The 14,926-nt window shown below is 54.2% G+C and overlaps 7 protein-coding genes across 7 annotated transcripts; 3 read left to right on the top strand and 4 right to left on the bottom strand.

Moving 5' to 3' along the window:
• Positions 1-1,360: 1,360 nt before the first annotated feature.
• ATEG_03356 (SRPBCC domain-containing protein) lies at positions 1,361-1,841 on the bottom strand (the record flags this gene model as incomplete). Its single annotated transcript, XM_001212534.1, has 2 exons — positions 1,361-1,741; positions 1,791-1,841. 2 exons carry the CDS (start codon positions 1,839-1,841, stop codon positions 1,361-1,363), a joined length of 432 nt encoding a protein of 143 aa, XP_001212534.1.
• Positions 1,842-2,521: 680 nt separating this feature from the next.
• Positions 2,522-3,507, bottom strand: ATEG_03357 (cupin domain-containing protein; the record flags this gene model as incomplete). The annotated part of the gene is made up of 2 exons (XM_001212535.1): positions 2,522-2,662; positions 2,716-3,507. 2 exons carry the CDS (start codon positions 3,505-3,507, stop codon positions 2,522-2,524), a joined length of 933 nt encoding a protein of 310 aa, XP_001212535.1.
• Positions 3,508-4,302: 795 nt separating this feature from the next.
• On the top strand, positions 4,303-5,829 carry ATEG_03358 (uncharacterized protein; the record flags this gene model as incomplete). The annotated part of the gene is made up of 1 exon (XM_001212536.1): positions 4,303-5,829. One exon carries the CDS (start codon positions 4,303-4,305, stop codon positions 5,827-5,829), a length of 1,527 nt encoding a protein of 508 aa, XP_001212536.1.
• Positions 5,830-5,951: 122 nt separating this feature from the next.
• Positions 5,952-6,765, bottom strand: ATEG_03359 (glutathione S-transferase family protein; the record flags this gene model as incomplete). The annotated part of the gene is made up of 3 exons (XM_001212537.1): positions 5,952-6,325; positions 6,378-6,583; positions 6,632-6,765. The coding sequence occupies 3 exons, from the start codon at positions 6,763-6,765 to the stop codon at positions 5,952-5,954; spliced, it is 714 nt and encodes a 237-aa protein (XP_001212537.1).
• A 444-nt stretch (positions 6,766-7,209) lies between these two features.
• Positions 7,210-8,135, top strand: ATEG_03360 (carbon-nitrogen hydrolase family protein; the record flags this gene model as incomplete). Its single annotated transcript, XM_001212538.1, has 2 exons — positions 7,210-7,264; positions 7,318-8,135. The coding sequence occupies 2 exons, from the start codon at positions 7,210-7,212 to the stop codon at positions 8,133-8,135; spliced, it is 873 nt and encodes a 290-aa protein (XP_001212538.1).
• An 895-nt stretch (positions 8,136-9,030) lies between these two features.
• ATEG_03361 (60S ribosomal protein eL31) lies at positions 9,031-9,304 on the top strand (the record flags this gene model as incomplete). Its single annotated transcript, XM_001212539.1, has 2 exons — positions 9,031-9,033; positions 9,098-9,304. 2 exons carry the CDS (start codon positions 9,031-9,033, stop codon positions 9,302-9,304), a joined length of 210 nt encoding a protein of 69 aa, XP_001212539.1.
• Positions 9,305-10,001: 697 nt separating this feature from the next.
• Positions 10,002-14,303, bottom strand: ATEG_03362 (RanBP1 domain protein; the record flags this gene model as incomplete). The annotated part of the gene is made up of 2 exons (XM_001212540.1): positions 10,002-14,001; positions 14,242-14,303. The coding sequence occupies 2 exons, from the start codon at positions 14,301-14,303 to the stop codon at positions 10,002-10,004; spliced, it is 4,062 nt and encodes a 1,353-aa protein (XP_001212540.1).
• Between the last annotated feature and the right edge of the window lie 623 nt (positions 14,304-14,926).

Consider the following 14,926-nt stretch of genomic DNA (forward strand, 5'->3'; position numbering starts at 1 on the left):
GGTACTCAGGAAGGGGAATTGCGTCTCTCGAGAAGACAGAACGGGGAGTTGAGGAGGGAGGAAGGGTGAGTCGAAGCAGCCTCTAGTCGTAGTGGTCGGTGTCGAGGGGACGTGAAGAAAGTACCTCGGGACGGGGGACGTGGGCCGACGAGGGCGAGCGGTGGGAAGGTGCCTATCAGCGGGAGGGTTCTGGATGGTGTGTCTCGTGCAGCTCTTCGAGTCAGGGTGCCGATGGAGAGACGCTTGTGGTCGTAGGCGGAAGAGGGGACGGAGGTGGGCGCCGGAGGGGAGCGGAAATAGGACGAGCGCGAGCGCGGCAGCGTGCGCGGGAAGCGCTGGGTGGAGGAGGAGCGAGGCGAGGGGCATCGCGACGACAGCGGCGAGATCAGGGCGCTGTCGGGATCGAGCATGAGACGGTCGTCGCCGTCCAGGGCCAGACGGGCGGGCCTGGAGGAGGACGGCGAGGAAAAGGAGAAGTCTTCGAACATTATCGCATGGACTGAGGGGGGTGGTGGGTGGATAGGTGGCCTCAGAGGGAGAGTCCGCGATAACGGACGGAGGGGAGGTAGGGGGCTAGAATAGGAGGGAGAGGGCGAGGCACATGGGCTCTAAATGGACAACAGGCGTTCCTGGGAATTATATGGAACGAACGGATGGTGGCCACGGAAGAAAGAATTTTATGTTGAACAGAGAGCGAGACAGTGGTGGCGAGAACGTCCAGATCTGGAACCGTTTGGATCCCGCGGCAGAAAGGAGTCCGGCTGGGGGGCGCTCATTTCGCACCAAGCAAGGAACTATATCCAGGAGAGAACTAAAGGAGTGGATGATTCTCTCACAGCCAGACTGTCGATGCTGATTCTCCTGAATCATCGTCAGGGGTAAACGATAAACGAGATTAAGAGAGGCAGAATTCAAGAATAGAAACTCAATCGACAGAGCGCGAGACAGGCCAGACCGCTGACTCATCGTCGCATAACTACTTAACCAGCGAATAATCCCGAATTATCCTCCCATTATTGATCATTATTCACATAAAATAGAATCTTAATAAAAGGGGGGAGTTTAGGACAGATCATACTCCTCCTACTCCTACTCTGCACTCTAATATTAATCAACAAGCCGAAGTCCATATCGAACCTCGGCTAGCCGACCGTTAGACCCAGTCGCTTAATGAACTCCTCGCTCGCTTCCCGATAGATCATCTTTGTTCGACACTTGCGGAGATTATGCCCAGAACAGATAGACTCCCCACTCACTATTAAGGAGGCGACATAGTCGGAGTAGATAGACCCTCCGTCCTCCCGGTACGAGTCTTATGCATGCCAGGTTACACATGCCAGGTCCATTATTTACATATGGCTCAATCTCTCGACTCAACATACTTCTTGAAATCCTCGTTGAATCTCTGGAACCCTTTCTCCGTGCTCGCTGCCGAGAGCAGCGAGAACACCGGCACCAAAACACCCCCAAACTCCTCTGCATGCACAAACCGTGTCTTCCCTTCGCCCGCAGGGAGAAACTTGAAGCTGTGTGCGCCGGTGAATAGCCAGGTACTGCCGAGGGTACCGCGCCAGGTGAACTCCGTCGATGAGTTGACTTCCACCACAGGAGTAAATGTCATGTTACCGGCAATGACGGTGAGTCTGTCACCCGGCTCGATGTCCTTCTTTTCCTGGTTCTGCGGCACGACCTGCTTGAGGAAGTCGGTGTGGTAGGTCGGTATCGCCGCGAGGTTCAGGAACTGAGGGATCATTAACAGCCAGAAGTGGCCATCTGGAGAAGGCGCTTACAGCCTCGCGAGCCACCGACGGGGGAGCCTCGATTTCAATCTCGGTGTGCATTATATCGTGTTGCTTGAAGGTTTGTGTGTGGATGCAAAAGGCAACGTATCCCACCCCTCCTTACTTATAATCTTTTCTACTCGTACGGTATTAGCCAGCATCACTGCCTAGTCTCGGGGTGGTGTGCGCGCAGTCAAGGTTCCTGGAAAAACAAAGGCCACGAGTGTCGGATTCCGGAAGCGTAAGCACTAGACCGGTGGAAGCAGCATTGATTGGGACACCACCTAAGCCTTCCAGCCAAGCTACTTCTCAATCCTATCGTTGCATGTAGGGAGACCACTAAGAGTTCCCCTCGAGGGTTGAGTAAAGAACTGGGTTTAGCCAGGAGATGCACTAGATTGTACGTTCCGTGCGTAGTAGTTACCTTGTGACTTGGGCTTTGACATGTCCTGTGGCTTGGAGGATTCTATCGTTCGTATATTTGGTTTACTAGGGTGTTTTAGACTTCAACACGTCAATTCAACGGCCTTTCACCGTTCCTTCAAGCTTCCCATATCAACCTATCATAAAGTCTGCATATACAAGGAGCATCCAATAATTCCAGGCGCATTATGACGCCCTTGACTGATACTCAAACAGCACGTCACGAGTCATACTAGATATTGACTTTTAATCATTATCATATGGGTTCAAGTCCCGCAAGTCTTAATTAATAAAAATGACTATCGAGTCATTTTCCATTAACTAGAATACTGCTCGTTAGGAAAATTCTCCCGAAGCAGCGCCTTGAGTTGCTCAAACTCTGTTCCTCCGACCATGTCACGAAGGGCATCTCGGCGGAGAAAATCATGATCGTTGAAGTCGAAACCCGGAACGACCGTCTAGGGAGATTAGCCAGCATTCTTGTCTCAGGAGTAATCCTAAGATGACACACCTCACTGATCAGCAGGACCGACGAACTCGGATCATCATCGTCTGGGAGGAGAAAGCTCGCTTTGTAGCTCCCACCATCAACAACCCACTGAAGCTTCTCGCCTTTGGCAACATCATGTCCCACAGCAAACGTATCAATGTCAACTCCGTCGTCTTTCGGCGTCAGAGTCACATACATTCCTCGCCCACGGTGGAGGTTATGAACAGTCTTGCTTCGATTCCGATGGAACGCCCCAATAGGGCTCCGCGGCGTGAGACAGTAGAATATCGATGTGCTCAGGTGTCTTTTGTTGTCAGGCGAGGCAGAGCCGTCGGACTGAACTGCCCTCACGTCTTCTTTCGACGTTAATGCCACCTTCTGTTCATCCCTGTCCGTTTCCGCAAAGTACCCGCCTTCGATATGCGGCTTGAGTTCCAAAGAGCGGATTAGTTTCTGGACACTCGGGGATTCTGTCGTTGGGTCCCCCATGGAGCCAGAAGCCCTGGGGAGCTGGGGCCGGATATCCAACATGGTGGTTGTCTTTTTTCCGGTTGCAGTGGTGTAAAATGGGGTTCCAACGAAACGCCGGTCATTTCTTAAATATGACCGACTTCGTTCGACGTCTGAAGTATACTTCCCGTTGTCGCCACAGGGTCGCGCTGGAACCTGATGAGCCGATGACGTTTGAGGATACCCTTCTGAATGATCCACAGAAAAGGCCCACATTCCCGTGCAGACAGAGATATCGCTTTTATTGATGGAACTATTTTCCAATACATCCATGAACGCCACATTCGAGAATTTCGCAGTCATGGTCCCGACAGTGCGGAATGTACCGACATGTACCGACATGTGTTGGTCCAGGGAGTCTTGCTTTCCAAGATTCTGTGCCTGATATCCTGCTTCGTGAATCAGTCAAACTTAAAACCTATCCGCTTCACTACCAGAGATCCAACCGGTCTATATGGATTCTCCAAAATCTATGACGCGAGGCAGAGGAGCCATTGCCTACTTTGTATGGCTTGGCACAGGCATGTGCCTGCCTACATCAAGCCATGCTGCAAGTGACGCTCTAGGGTCTCGTGGAAGACGGCGTACTCCGAAAGGAGTGATTCTGGACCTCAATCGCTGTTTGGTAGGCCGCTTGTCCTGCCTTGGCTTGCCATTAGATCGGCCCTCGTCCGATCCTCCCGTGAGATTTGCGTAGATCTAAGATCGCGATCGGAGATCCGCCTCTCCTACGATACCTTTTATGTATGACGACGTTTTTGGACTGAGTCCAATGCGTCCATTTGGATACCCGCAGGAGGCAAAATATATCAGGATCTTTCTTGTGGTTGACTATCATGAAAGCGGTCCTGACAAGGCATCACATCCGATACTAGGGGTGGTAAGCTATGGATTCAACACAAAATCAGTGGTATAAATGGGCCATGCGTCACTGAATATCTGACTTGGGCAAATTTTGTCTTCGAACCTTCTGCATAAAGCAGACCATTGGCTTTATCAAAGTTACCCTTAGATCTAAGTTAAGGGCATGCAGTGATGTCCTACGTCCGGCCAAAGGAACTCCCACTAAGATCTGTGAGATACAGTTCTCCAGTCGCCATGCGCCCTGAAACCAACGGCTGCCAACGTCGAAATGTCCCTAGGTTCATGCTTATCGGCGCAGGCCCCTTCGCTCAGAAGACATACATTCCGTATCTCAAGTCTCTGGAAGAAGATGGCCGCGCCCGTCTGATGGCCGTTGTAGAGGTCCACGGGATGGAAGAGACAGTACGCGAAGTCACTCACCACGACTTCCCGGATATCCACTCCCTTTTCGTCCCGGCCTTTACGGCATCCATCCCAAGGGTTACATATAACAGACTATCCGAGGTTGTTGCTCAGCTCCACATCGACTGCGTCATCATCAGTACAGAGCCGCTGGCACATACGGCGTACGGACTGTGGGCGTTGCAGCAGGGGCTGAACGTGATCATGGACAAGCCAATCTCCACGCGAAAAGGTGCCTGTACAGACCCAAATGCAGCACTCGGGATAGCCGACGATTACAAGAACCTCCTATCAGCCTACGAGAAGCTCCAACAGCGCAAACGGACGTGCTATCTCGTCCAAAGTCACCGCCGGTACCACCCTGGGTTCCACTTCCTCCTCCACAAGATCCGCCAGCTCCAGAAATCAACGCTGTGTCCCATCACCAGCCTGAATTCCAGCCACTGCGACGGCATGTGGCGAATGCCGCATGAGATCGTGGGCCAGGAATACCACACGTTCAAGAACGGCTACGGCAAACTCTCCCACAGCGGCTACCACCTCCTCGACGTCTCCTCCAAGTTCATGCGGTCGAGCTGGGGCGGAGGGCAGGACCCTACGAAAATCCCAAACAAACTCGAAGTTATCAGCAGTTTCATCACCCCCGGCGGGTTCTACACGGCGCTGAACCGGTCAGACTACGAACGTATCTTTGGGGTGGAATACGTGCGCCGCCAGGATTACTCCGACGATGAGCTCTGGCGGCTTATGGATGGCATGGGAGAGATCGACTGTGGCATTCTGATGACGGCGTACCATGATGACCGCCCAATCTGCCTTGTTCAGCTTAATCTGCTGCACACGGGGTTTTCGCGTCGCAGCTCCGTGCAAACAGGGTCCGATCTGTACCGGGGCGTCGGGCGTGTGAAGCACGAGTCGCACGATATAAAGTGCGGGCCGTTCCAGACCATAGTCGCTGAGTCGAGAAAGTCCTCAGACAAGGGCGTGTCTAGTCACCTGCCCAGCTCGTCCATTGGAGGCGAGGACCATTTTGACGTGAATATTTTCCAAAATAACGGCCTTTTGGGGAATGAAGACCCGGTTATCCAGTCGTATACTATGGACGACATTCTGAGGGTGTATCCGGCCATGTTGGGGGATACGTCCGAGAAGGTCAAGCGAGGAGTGCTCGAGGAGTCTCTCGACTTTATGAGCGGCAAGGTAAACGTTGACGGTCTGGCTTCCAACCTGCCTGATCATGCGCTTCCGGCATATATTATGAGCGCGGCGTATCTGTCTCACGTTCGGAAAACAATGGGTCAGAATCCTGCAGTTACAATAGAGTTGGATGATGATTGCCAGCATCTTACCATAGTTTGATACACAGGCCAGTTTTGGGGGGTTTCCCATAGTACAGAGCTATATTATAAATAATCAAACGGTGCACAACAATTCTGTTTACTAGCCCTTAACTAGCAGATATTCATACACCCAGAATGGGCTCACTGCACATCGGAATTGCCCTTGGCCATGATCTCCGCCTTCTTAGAGTTAAGGAAGGCCATGAACTGCTCGTCCGGAATCGCCCTAGGCGGCACTGTGTAGCCCTTCTGGACGGCCTCCCTCTGGACAAGAGTGTCATGCCATTTCTTCAGCGCCGGCCATTCGCTCAGGTCGAAGTCCAGCAGCATCGGAGCCACTCGCACCCACTCAAAAGAAGCAATATCAGCGATCGTATACTTCTCCCCCGCCAGATAGGGTGATTCCTGCAGACGGGCTTCCATGACCGAGTACAGACGCCGGGTCTCTTCTGTGTATCGCTCGATGCAGAAATCAGACCGTACAGACGCGAAGAATACAAAGAAATGGGCTTGCCCTATTTGCCACGTGTGAGGATTTGCATCGTCACTTAGGGCCGTGAAGATTACCTTGCATCGGGCCCAGGCCGCCCACCTGCCACATCACCCAGGCGAGTTGCGTGTAGTACTCTGGGGTGCCCGGAGCGTAGCTGATCTTCCGCTCGGTGTCGTACTTGTCGACGAGGTACTGCATGACCGCACCGCTCTCGAAGACGTGTTGTTCGCCATCAGTGATGGCTGGGATGCGTCCGTTCGGGTTGATCTTCAGGAACCATCTACAAGCTAATGTTAGAGACGAAAGTAAAGGCTAGAGAGACACGCACTCCTCCTTTTGTTCTCCCTTTTGAAGATCGATAGGGCGGAGTTTGTAGGGCAAACCGAGCTCCTCAAGTGTCACGGACACTTTGAACCCGTTGGGGGTAGGGCTGGTGTAGAGAGTGATATCCGGGGTCGCCATTGTGCTGCGATGGCTCTGCAACTGTCTGATAGACAATACGAGCTTATAGGTATATCCGGACAATGCTAGCTATTTATGGGTTATGGCTCGCGTCAGCCAGTTATGGAGTGCGAGGTGATAGTCCAGCCAGATCTCTGCTGATAAATCAGCTCGTATAGTTGAAGCCATCAACACGGAAGTACAGGGCTCCGAATCCCGAGTCCTGCGTTCTGGAGTAATATCGAGTCCGTGTAAACCATCGTGATCGGAGAGATTCAAATCGCCGAAGTGTTGTTGTATACAACTACCTACAACAGTCTCGACGGACTTAGTATAGCAGAAGTGGAGCCGATCGGACTTCGGCGGGAATTCCGAAAGTCCCCCGCATCAGATACCTCCAACTGAACTCTCCGACTCTCCGTATCAACATCACACTCTCTCTTCTCTTCCCTCCCCCTCTGCTCCATGGCCACTCTGTTGAAGCAGCCCCTGAAGCTGGCCCTGGTGCAGCTTGCATCAGGTTAGTCCCCCGCCCTCCCACACCAACCAGTCAGCACTAACACACATGAACAGGCGCCGATAAGGCTCTCAACCTCTCCCATGCCCGCACCAAGGTGCTCGAGGCCGCCCAGGCGGGCGCCAAACTGATCGTCCTCCCCGAATGCTTCAACTCGCCCTACGGCACGCAGTACTTCCCCAAGTACGCCGAGACGCTTCTCCCCTCGCCCCCGACCAAGGAGCAATCGCCGTCCTTCCACGCGCTGTCGGCCATCGCCGCCGAGGCCAAAGCCTACCTGGTCGGCGGCAGCATTCCCGAGCTGGAGCCCGCAACCAACAAGTACTACAACACGTCGCTGGTGTTCTCGCCCACCGGCGCGCTCGTCGGCACCCACCGCAAAACCCACCTCTTCGACATCGACATCCCCGGCAAGATCACCTTCAAGGAGAGTGAGGTGCTCTCGCCCGGCAACCAGCTCACCGTCGTCGACCTCCCCGAGTACGGCAAGATCGGCCTCGCCATCTGCTACGACATCCGCTTCCCCGAGGCCGCCATGATCGCCGCCCGCAGAGGCGCCTTCATGCTCGTCTACCCCGGCGCCTTCAACCTGACCACCGGGCCCCTCCACTGGTCGCTCCTGGCCCGCGCCCGCGCCGTCGATAACCAGGCCTACGTCGCCCTGTGCAGTCCGGCCCGCGACATGTCCGCCACCTACCATGCCTACGGCCACAGTCTCGTGGCCAACCCCAGCGCCGAGATCCTCGCCGAGGCCGACGAGACCGAATCGATCGTCTACGCCGACCTCGACAACGACACCATTGTCAACACCCGCAAGGGAATTCCCGTGTACACTCAGCGGCGGTTTGACCTGTACCCGGATGTGAGCGCCTAAACTGGAGCGATTAGATAGAGCAATGCACGAATCACGAATAGACTGCACTAAACTGTATCGTATTACGTAATAGGTTCAGTCATTACATGCATAGTAGTCACGTGTGGTGTTGACCAATGATCGCCCCGAACGGGATAAGCGAGAGCCACAGTGGAAATTCCCACCTCAACGCAAAAAAAGCCCCCGTCTGAACTTCCTTTCCGCTCGTTCGACCACTTCAGCCAACAACAGCCGAACGCCCAGATTCAGTGAGTGAACGCAGCCATTCTCGCACGCGGGACCATTGTGCTCGCAGCAAAAGCATCCAACTAACATCCGGGACGTTAGAAATGTCCAACCAGGTCAAGACCGGCAAGAAGCAGCGCTCGGCCATCGCCGACGTTGTGTCGCGCGAGTACACCATCAACCTGCACAAGAGAGTACGTTGAACACCCTCCCCGATCCCGCGACGATGCGAAAAATCATACATTTGTTGGCAAATGGACGGAGAACAAGGCCCCCCCGGATCCGGATTTCAGAGCCTTCCGTATGCTCCGCAGACACCCAACTTCCATCCTTGTGTGGGACACATACAACTGTTGTATAGGCACTGCAAAGGACGCTGCTTGTGTGTGGAGGGACAACGGATCTGGCAGGGGACGGGGGTGGTTCGCGAGCGAGAGGTCTCGTTATCCTCTCGCTCGGTTCAGTCCGACAAAAAAGAAGAATTAGTTTGATGAAGTCCACCTTTATGGCCGCAAAACAACATTTCTTCGCATCGTGCAAGATCTCTTTCATGGCATTCGGGCGGAAGACTAATTTCTCCTTTTTTTTAACCGTTTAGCTGCACGGTGTTACCTTCAAGAAGCGTGCTCCTCGTGCTATCAAGGAGATCCGTGCCTTTGCTACCCAGGCTATGGTAAGTCTCAATTTCTCTGTCGTCGTCATGTCGACAGTATGGGGCGAATGCTAACCTCGTCCAGGGCACCAAGGACGTCCGTCTGGACCCCGCCCTCAACAAGAAGGTCTGGGAGGCCGGCATTAAGGGCGTTCCCTTCCGTCTCCGTGTTCGCATCTCCCGCAAGCGTAACGACGAGGAGGGCGCCAAGGAGAAGCTCTACTCCATGGTCTACGCCGTCAACGTCAAGGACGTCAAGGGTCTCCACACTGCCGTTGTCGACGAGGAGTAAACTGGCTGCTTGAAAAGTTCTAAGAATCCGTCCGGTTTTGCGTTACGAATCATGGGGGTCCTTACATAGCCTGTTTATTTCCTCTTGTGTGTGGCTCGGTTCTTGCTCTGGTTGAGTTGGGACATTTGAATTAAAAAAATTGAAAAATTTTTCAATGACCGAAAGTTGTTGAATAATATACCCCAATTTCTATCTCTCCACTTCGAATACTCCGTAAAAGACAGTTATCAAATCCATTGTAACCATACGCTATGCTAAACTGCCGTCATCGACAATGCTCGGGTGCCAAATGCAAGTCACTAGTTACACAGTCAAGGTGGGCAGCAGAAACTCACAACCTTCTAGCAAAGAAAAGCCAACAGGTTCAGTCAATCTTGCATTCAACAGGTGGAAGGAAATGCGCCACAGCCCAGAAAATCATGAGGTCAGAAATACACTTGTGAATCAGAAAGCGCCTGGGGCGGATGGGAAAGAAACAAGCGAGAAAACATGCAATATGCAGCGGTTGCTTTTCTTGTCGACAAAGAGAGTCGATCAAAGCGCAAAGTGAAACAAAACAAAAACAGCCCATAATACATCGCCGGATACTAGTATCAACCTGAAGAAAGGAAAAAACAACTCAACCCTGTCCAAAATGCCGTCAATGTACTTACTCCGTGACGCAGAACAAAATCACAAAACAGTGGCATCTCCCAAATCAGGTCTTCGTCTCTTGCATCGCAGCACCCAGACGCTCGACGTCCTCCTTTTTCACGCGGAGGGCCCACTGCTCTGGTGGTCCCTCGGCCTTGGGGACGAGGAACTGAACGTTGTTGCCGCTGACCTTGTATTCGATGGCTTTCATAAGAGCCGCGTTCAAAACGACGTTTCCGCTGGGGTCAGCCCGGAGAATAACGCGGCCGCGAGACGTGGTGCGGTCCTTCAAGACACGGAGAAATCCAACACCTTGGCTTTCCCAGGACTTGTCAACAAACTTCAATCCACGAGCACGAGTCTCAATAACGACGTCCTCGTTCTCTTCGCCCGCCCGGCTGCGCGCAAGATCAACTTGGGGCAATTTCTCCGCCGCATCACCATCGCCAGACTCCTCCGCGCCAGTGTCCGAGGTCACACCAGGGGTCGACGCCCGGCTAGGAGTTGCAGAGCTGACGCTCGACGGCGCCAGGAAGGACGAGGACTGCTGGGAGGGACCGCCGAATGAAAATCCGAGAGACGGGGTCCCACTTCCCGTAGCAGCCTTCGAATCCGATGCGCCATCGCCTCCAAACAAAGTAGAGAAGGGCTTGGATGTATCGGCCGCCCCAGACTCACCATTCGACGCCGGAGTGGAGGTGGAGTTGGCGAACTTGATGGGAGAATTGGGCTTCCAGGTCTTGTCCGTTCCTTGGTTCGCAGCAAAGATAGATGGCGTGCTCGCACCGGAGGCGCTAGGAGTTGGGGAGCCAAACAGACTGCCAGCCGGCTTCGCAGCACCAAAGATGTTGGGAGTGGCAGGCTTCGAAGCGGAGGCATCGCCTTGCTCGCTTTGAGGTTTTCCGAAAGTGAAGGGGTTGGGCGTAGAGCTAGTGGAGTTCACCGGCGAGGAGAACTTTGTGTTGTTGAAGAGGCCCGAGAAAGGGTTCTTTGGTTCTTCTTCATTCTGGCGCTTGGGCTTCCCGTCCTGGTCATACTGGACACGGTCAAACAAACTGCGACCACCAGAAGCGGGTTCGGTGGCCTTCTTGGAGTTCTGAATCGCCTTCGTGAGGTCGCCATCGTCGCCGCTCTCGTTTGCAGAGAACTCAGCCACGCTACCAGAGACAGCCTTCGACTCAGCTTCGCTCGTTTCGGCATCCCGGGCGTTATCATCCTCACTTGTAGCACCGAACGAAGACTCTTTTGTGGCATCACCCTCATCGCCGTCGGAAGCTTCTTCAGTGTCATCCGCGTCGTCTTCTTCCGCCTCAGAGGGGGTAGCGGACAGGTGGCCGAAAATGTTGTTTGACTTGACAGGAGAAGCACTCTTCTTATCAAAGACCGAAGCACCACTTGACGAGGCAGCAGGGGCAGCCTTGTCTTCCTTCTCAGTTGCATCACTAGCTTCGTCCTCGAACACGAATCCCTTTCCAGGAACAAACTTGGAGCGCTTCACGGATTGAGATTGAAGCTCCTTCAGCTTCTTCTCACGCTCCTCAGCATCCCGACGCTCCCATTCAGCCTCGTCCTCCTCCTCGGAATCAAAGTCCTCGGCCTTGCGCTTGGCCTTTTCCTTCTCGGCATCCTTCTCCGCCTGTTGCTTGAACTGAGCAAAGAAATCCGTGGTACCGGAGCCAAACTTTGGCAATCCTGGCGGAGGGGCTGCAGAAGTCGAGCTCTGTCCGCCCGTGGGCTTCAGGACGAAAGGATTCGCAGGAGTGGAGCCGGTCGACGGTGCAGTGGACGCCGGCTTGGGGGTAGTAGAGAAGAGAGGTTTCGAGCCGGAAGCCTCCTTGGTTGTGGTTGGCGCGGAAAATAGGGGCTTTGCTGGTGAGGTCGTGGGAGTCGTGGAGAACAGAGCGGGCTTGCTTGTGTCAGGAGTAGAAGGCTTGGCAGCCGACGCGGTAGTCGACTCAGGACCAGATTCCGAAGTCTTAGACTTAGAAAAGGATTGCGCGAAGATACTGGCCGTTGTAGAGTCGCCATTCACGCGCTTTTCGGCGGGAGCTGCGCTAGTCTCATCTTCAGTCGACTTGCGCTTGGTGGCTGTGGTGGGGGTGCTGGCTCCAAAAAGTTTAGGCGGAGGGGGCGTGCCACCCTTGGCGGCCGATGCTGCATCGGAAGGTAGGCCAAATGGCTTCGTCTTCTTGGAAGCTGGTTCTGCCGTAGATACTCCCCCATCGTCCCGAGACTTGCGCTTGCCACCAACGGGGGCGCCAATAGTTTCACGGACACGCGTGTAGAACTCGATAAGACGGTCGAAATCATCCGTTGCCGGGTTCAAGCGAGAGAGTTCACGTTGGAAGCTCTCATTCAGAATACGCATGCGGTGCACCATTTCAACATCATCCTTCTCCTTCTTGTCCAGGTTGGCGGGCAGTTTAGACGGCGTAGCTTTGGAGAGACTGTCGACAGCATTCTCCGTCGTGGTGGAGGGTTTCGAAGTGGAAACGGGGCTGTTGATCTTCAAGGGACTCGGGGCAGGCGCGGGGACAGGAGACGCAGGTGCCTGAGGTTTATCTGTTGTCGATGTAGAGAAAGCCGGCGATGGTTGGGCGAAGAGACTGGGGGCGGAGGGCGTGGTAGTAGTAGTAGGTGCCGAGAAGAGAGGAGCTGGAGTGGTAGACTTTGCTGACTCACTCTTCTTCGCTTCGTCACTGGGCTTGGGCGTGAAGAGACCGCTGAACGGAGCAGGGGAAGGAAGTGGCTTCTGCTCCGTTGTTGGCTTGCTTGTGTCTGCGGGCTTTTGTGCAAACAAACTAGCGAAAGGATTTCCCGCGCTGGACGCAGTCTTGTCCTGCTCAGCAGCTGCAGCGGGTTTGGGGGCAAACAAGCTGCCAGTGGAAGGAGGTTGGAATAGACCGCCCGCTGGTGCCGAAGGCGCGGCAGCAGTCTCGCTCTTGGAGAACAAAGACGGGGTAGCTCCGCTGGTGGAAGCTCCAAACTGGAACGCTGGCTTAGGCTGGGATTCCTCGGGCTTTTTCTCTTCTTTCTCGGCAGGCTTGTGCGTGGTGGACGGCGCAGGTGTGCCGAATAGATTCTGGAATGGTGCAGCCGGTGACGCCGCGGAGGGAGTTGCTGCGCCAAATAGAGACGTGGAGGGGGCGGGAGTTGTGCTGGCTGCAGCGGGAGTAGTGGATGGAGCAGGTGTGGTAGCGGAGCTGGGCTGGGTGGTCGCGCCGAACAACGATGTTGAAGGGGTAGACTGCTCTGCAGGCTTCGCCCCAAATAGGTTTTTGGCAGGGGTCTCCGCGGGTTTGGAGGTCGGAGTTCCAAACAACGAACCGGCTCCTGGGCTGGCGAAACCCGATGAAGCGCCAAACCCAGATGAAGTAGTTCCAGCGCCGAAGATAGACGGTTTCGATTGTTTGGAATCGGGGGACGTCTGCATGGAGTCACCGAATGCTGTAGACTGACCAAAGGCCGTGGGTTTGTTCGTCGTAGACTGTCCGAAAATGTTCGTCGGGGGAGTGGTGCTACCACTAGTCTGGCCGAAGATGCCACCGGCGATGGGAGCTGCAGATGCAGGTTGAGTAGAGGGCGTGCTCGTGTTTCCAAACAGGCCGCCAGAAGTGTTGTTCTGCTGCTGTCCAGCTCCAAAAAGACCACCAGAAGGCAAGGACTGCTGAGCCGGCGCTGGACTGCTAGTGGCAGGGATGTTGAACAAATTGCCCTTGAAGCCAGAGAAGCTGCCTCCATCGGAGGACTGGCCAGAGCCACCGGTATTCATGCTGGCAAAAGGATTGCTGGCGGCGCCGGAACCGCCAAATCCAAAATTGAACGATGATGATCCACTTGCCTGGCCGAATGCAAATGGGGACGAGCCGTTCTGACTAGGCTGGCTAGGAGTTGAACTAGCTCCTGGGAAGCTTTGTGATTGACCAAATGTAAAGCCGTTCGTCGCCGGTTGAGGCGCGCCAGGTGTACCGGAGACAGTATTAGGATCGAGAGAGTTGAAGGGACCACCAAATGAAGCTCCTGCTCCAGAGGTATTGGGACGGCGTCTTCGAATATCTTTGATTCTGTCGAGATCGTCAGGAATCATGTTTGGTTGTGAACAACAGAGTAATAGAGGAGAGGGAAGTTCATGGGATGGTATGTGAAGAGTGAATGGGAGAAACACTGGGGTGAAGAAAATGACAATAAAACAAGCATCTGTGGAGAATAGGGACCAACAAACAGAAACTTCCAATTCACAACATGAAACTTGCAGAAAAATTGGGGGCGGGCATGTTGCAAAAGGTCGGTCTGCATGGACTTACTTTCTGTTCGCCATCTGCGCAGCGGTCGCCCGCTGTGGCTTATCGTCCGGCGTACTCGACATGTTGAACTCAAATAAATCACTCTCTTTGCTTCCCTGAGGGCCTTGCGCCGTGCGTTTCGACATCTATCGCAACTGGGCCCCTTTCGTCTGGGACTTGCGAAATATCCTCGGCAGGTGAAGTAACGAAAGGCTTTTCAACCCCTTGGAGACCTTGAGCATCGAAAGCCCACGTTCGCATCCACGTACGAGGCTCGACGATCGCCAAGATCGCGATTCAGGTGATTGAAGCGCTACCCTCGGCTTCAACTGCGATTATGACGCCCACTGTCGCGACAGCTATCGAAGCAACCCGCGCACCGCTGGATGGATTGGCCGTGAGGAGGGTCGGACACGACGAACGTTCCGGTGCTGATGTGGCGTCGATATCGAGTCGCCTTGACTACTTACTGAATCGACAGCAAGCTCAAAAGTATCGATCACCGCGGTGTGGGGAAGGATGATCTAAAACGTTTCTCGCAGTTGTTCTGTGGTGCGGGTAAGAAGTGCGCGAAGTGCGCGAGGCCGCCGGAACAAGAAATACGGGGGGCGAACGCGAGGAGGAAAGAGAGAAGGCAGAGCTGAGGAATCTAAAGGGATTTTGTATGGAGGAATAGGCGTGGCCTCCTGTGAACGCGCTCTGCCGG

This window comes from Aspergillus terreus, genomic scaffold (assembly GCF_000149615.1).
Source record: "Aspergillus terreus NIH2624 scaffold_4 genomic scaffold, whole genome shotgun sequence".
Classification (NCBI taxonomy): Eukaryota; Fungi; Ascomycota; class Eurotiomycetes; order Eurotiales; family Aspergillaceae; genus Aspergillus; species Aspergillus terreus.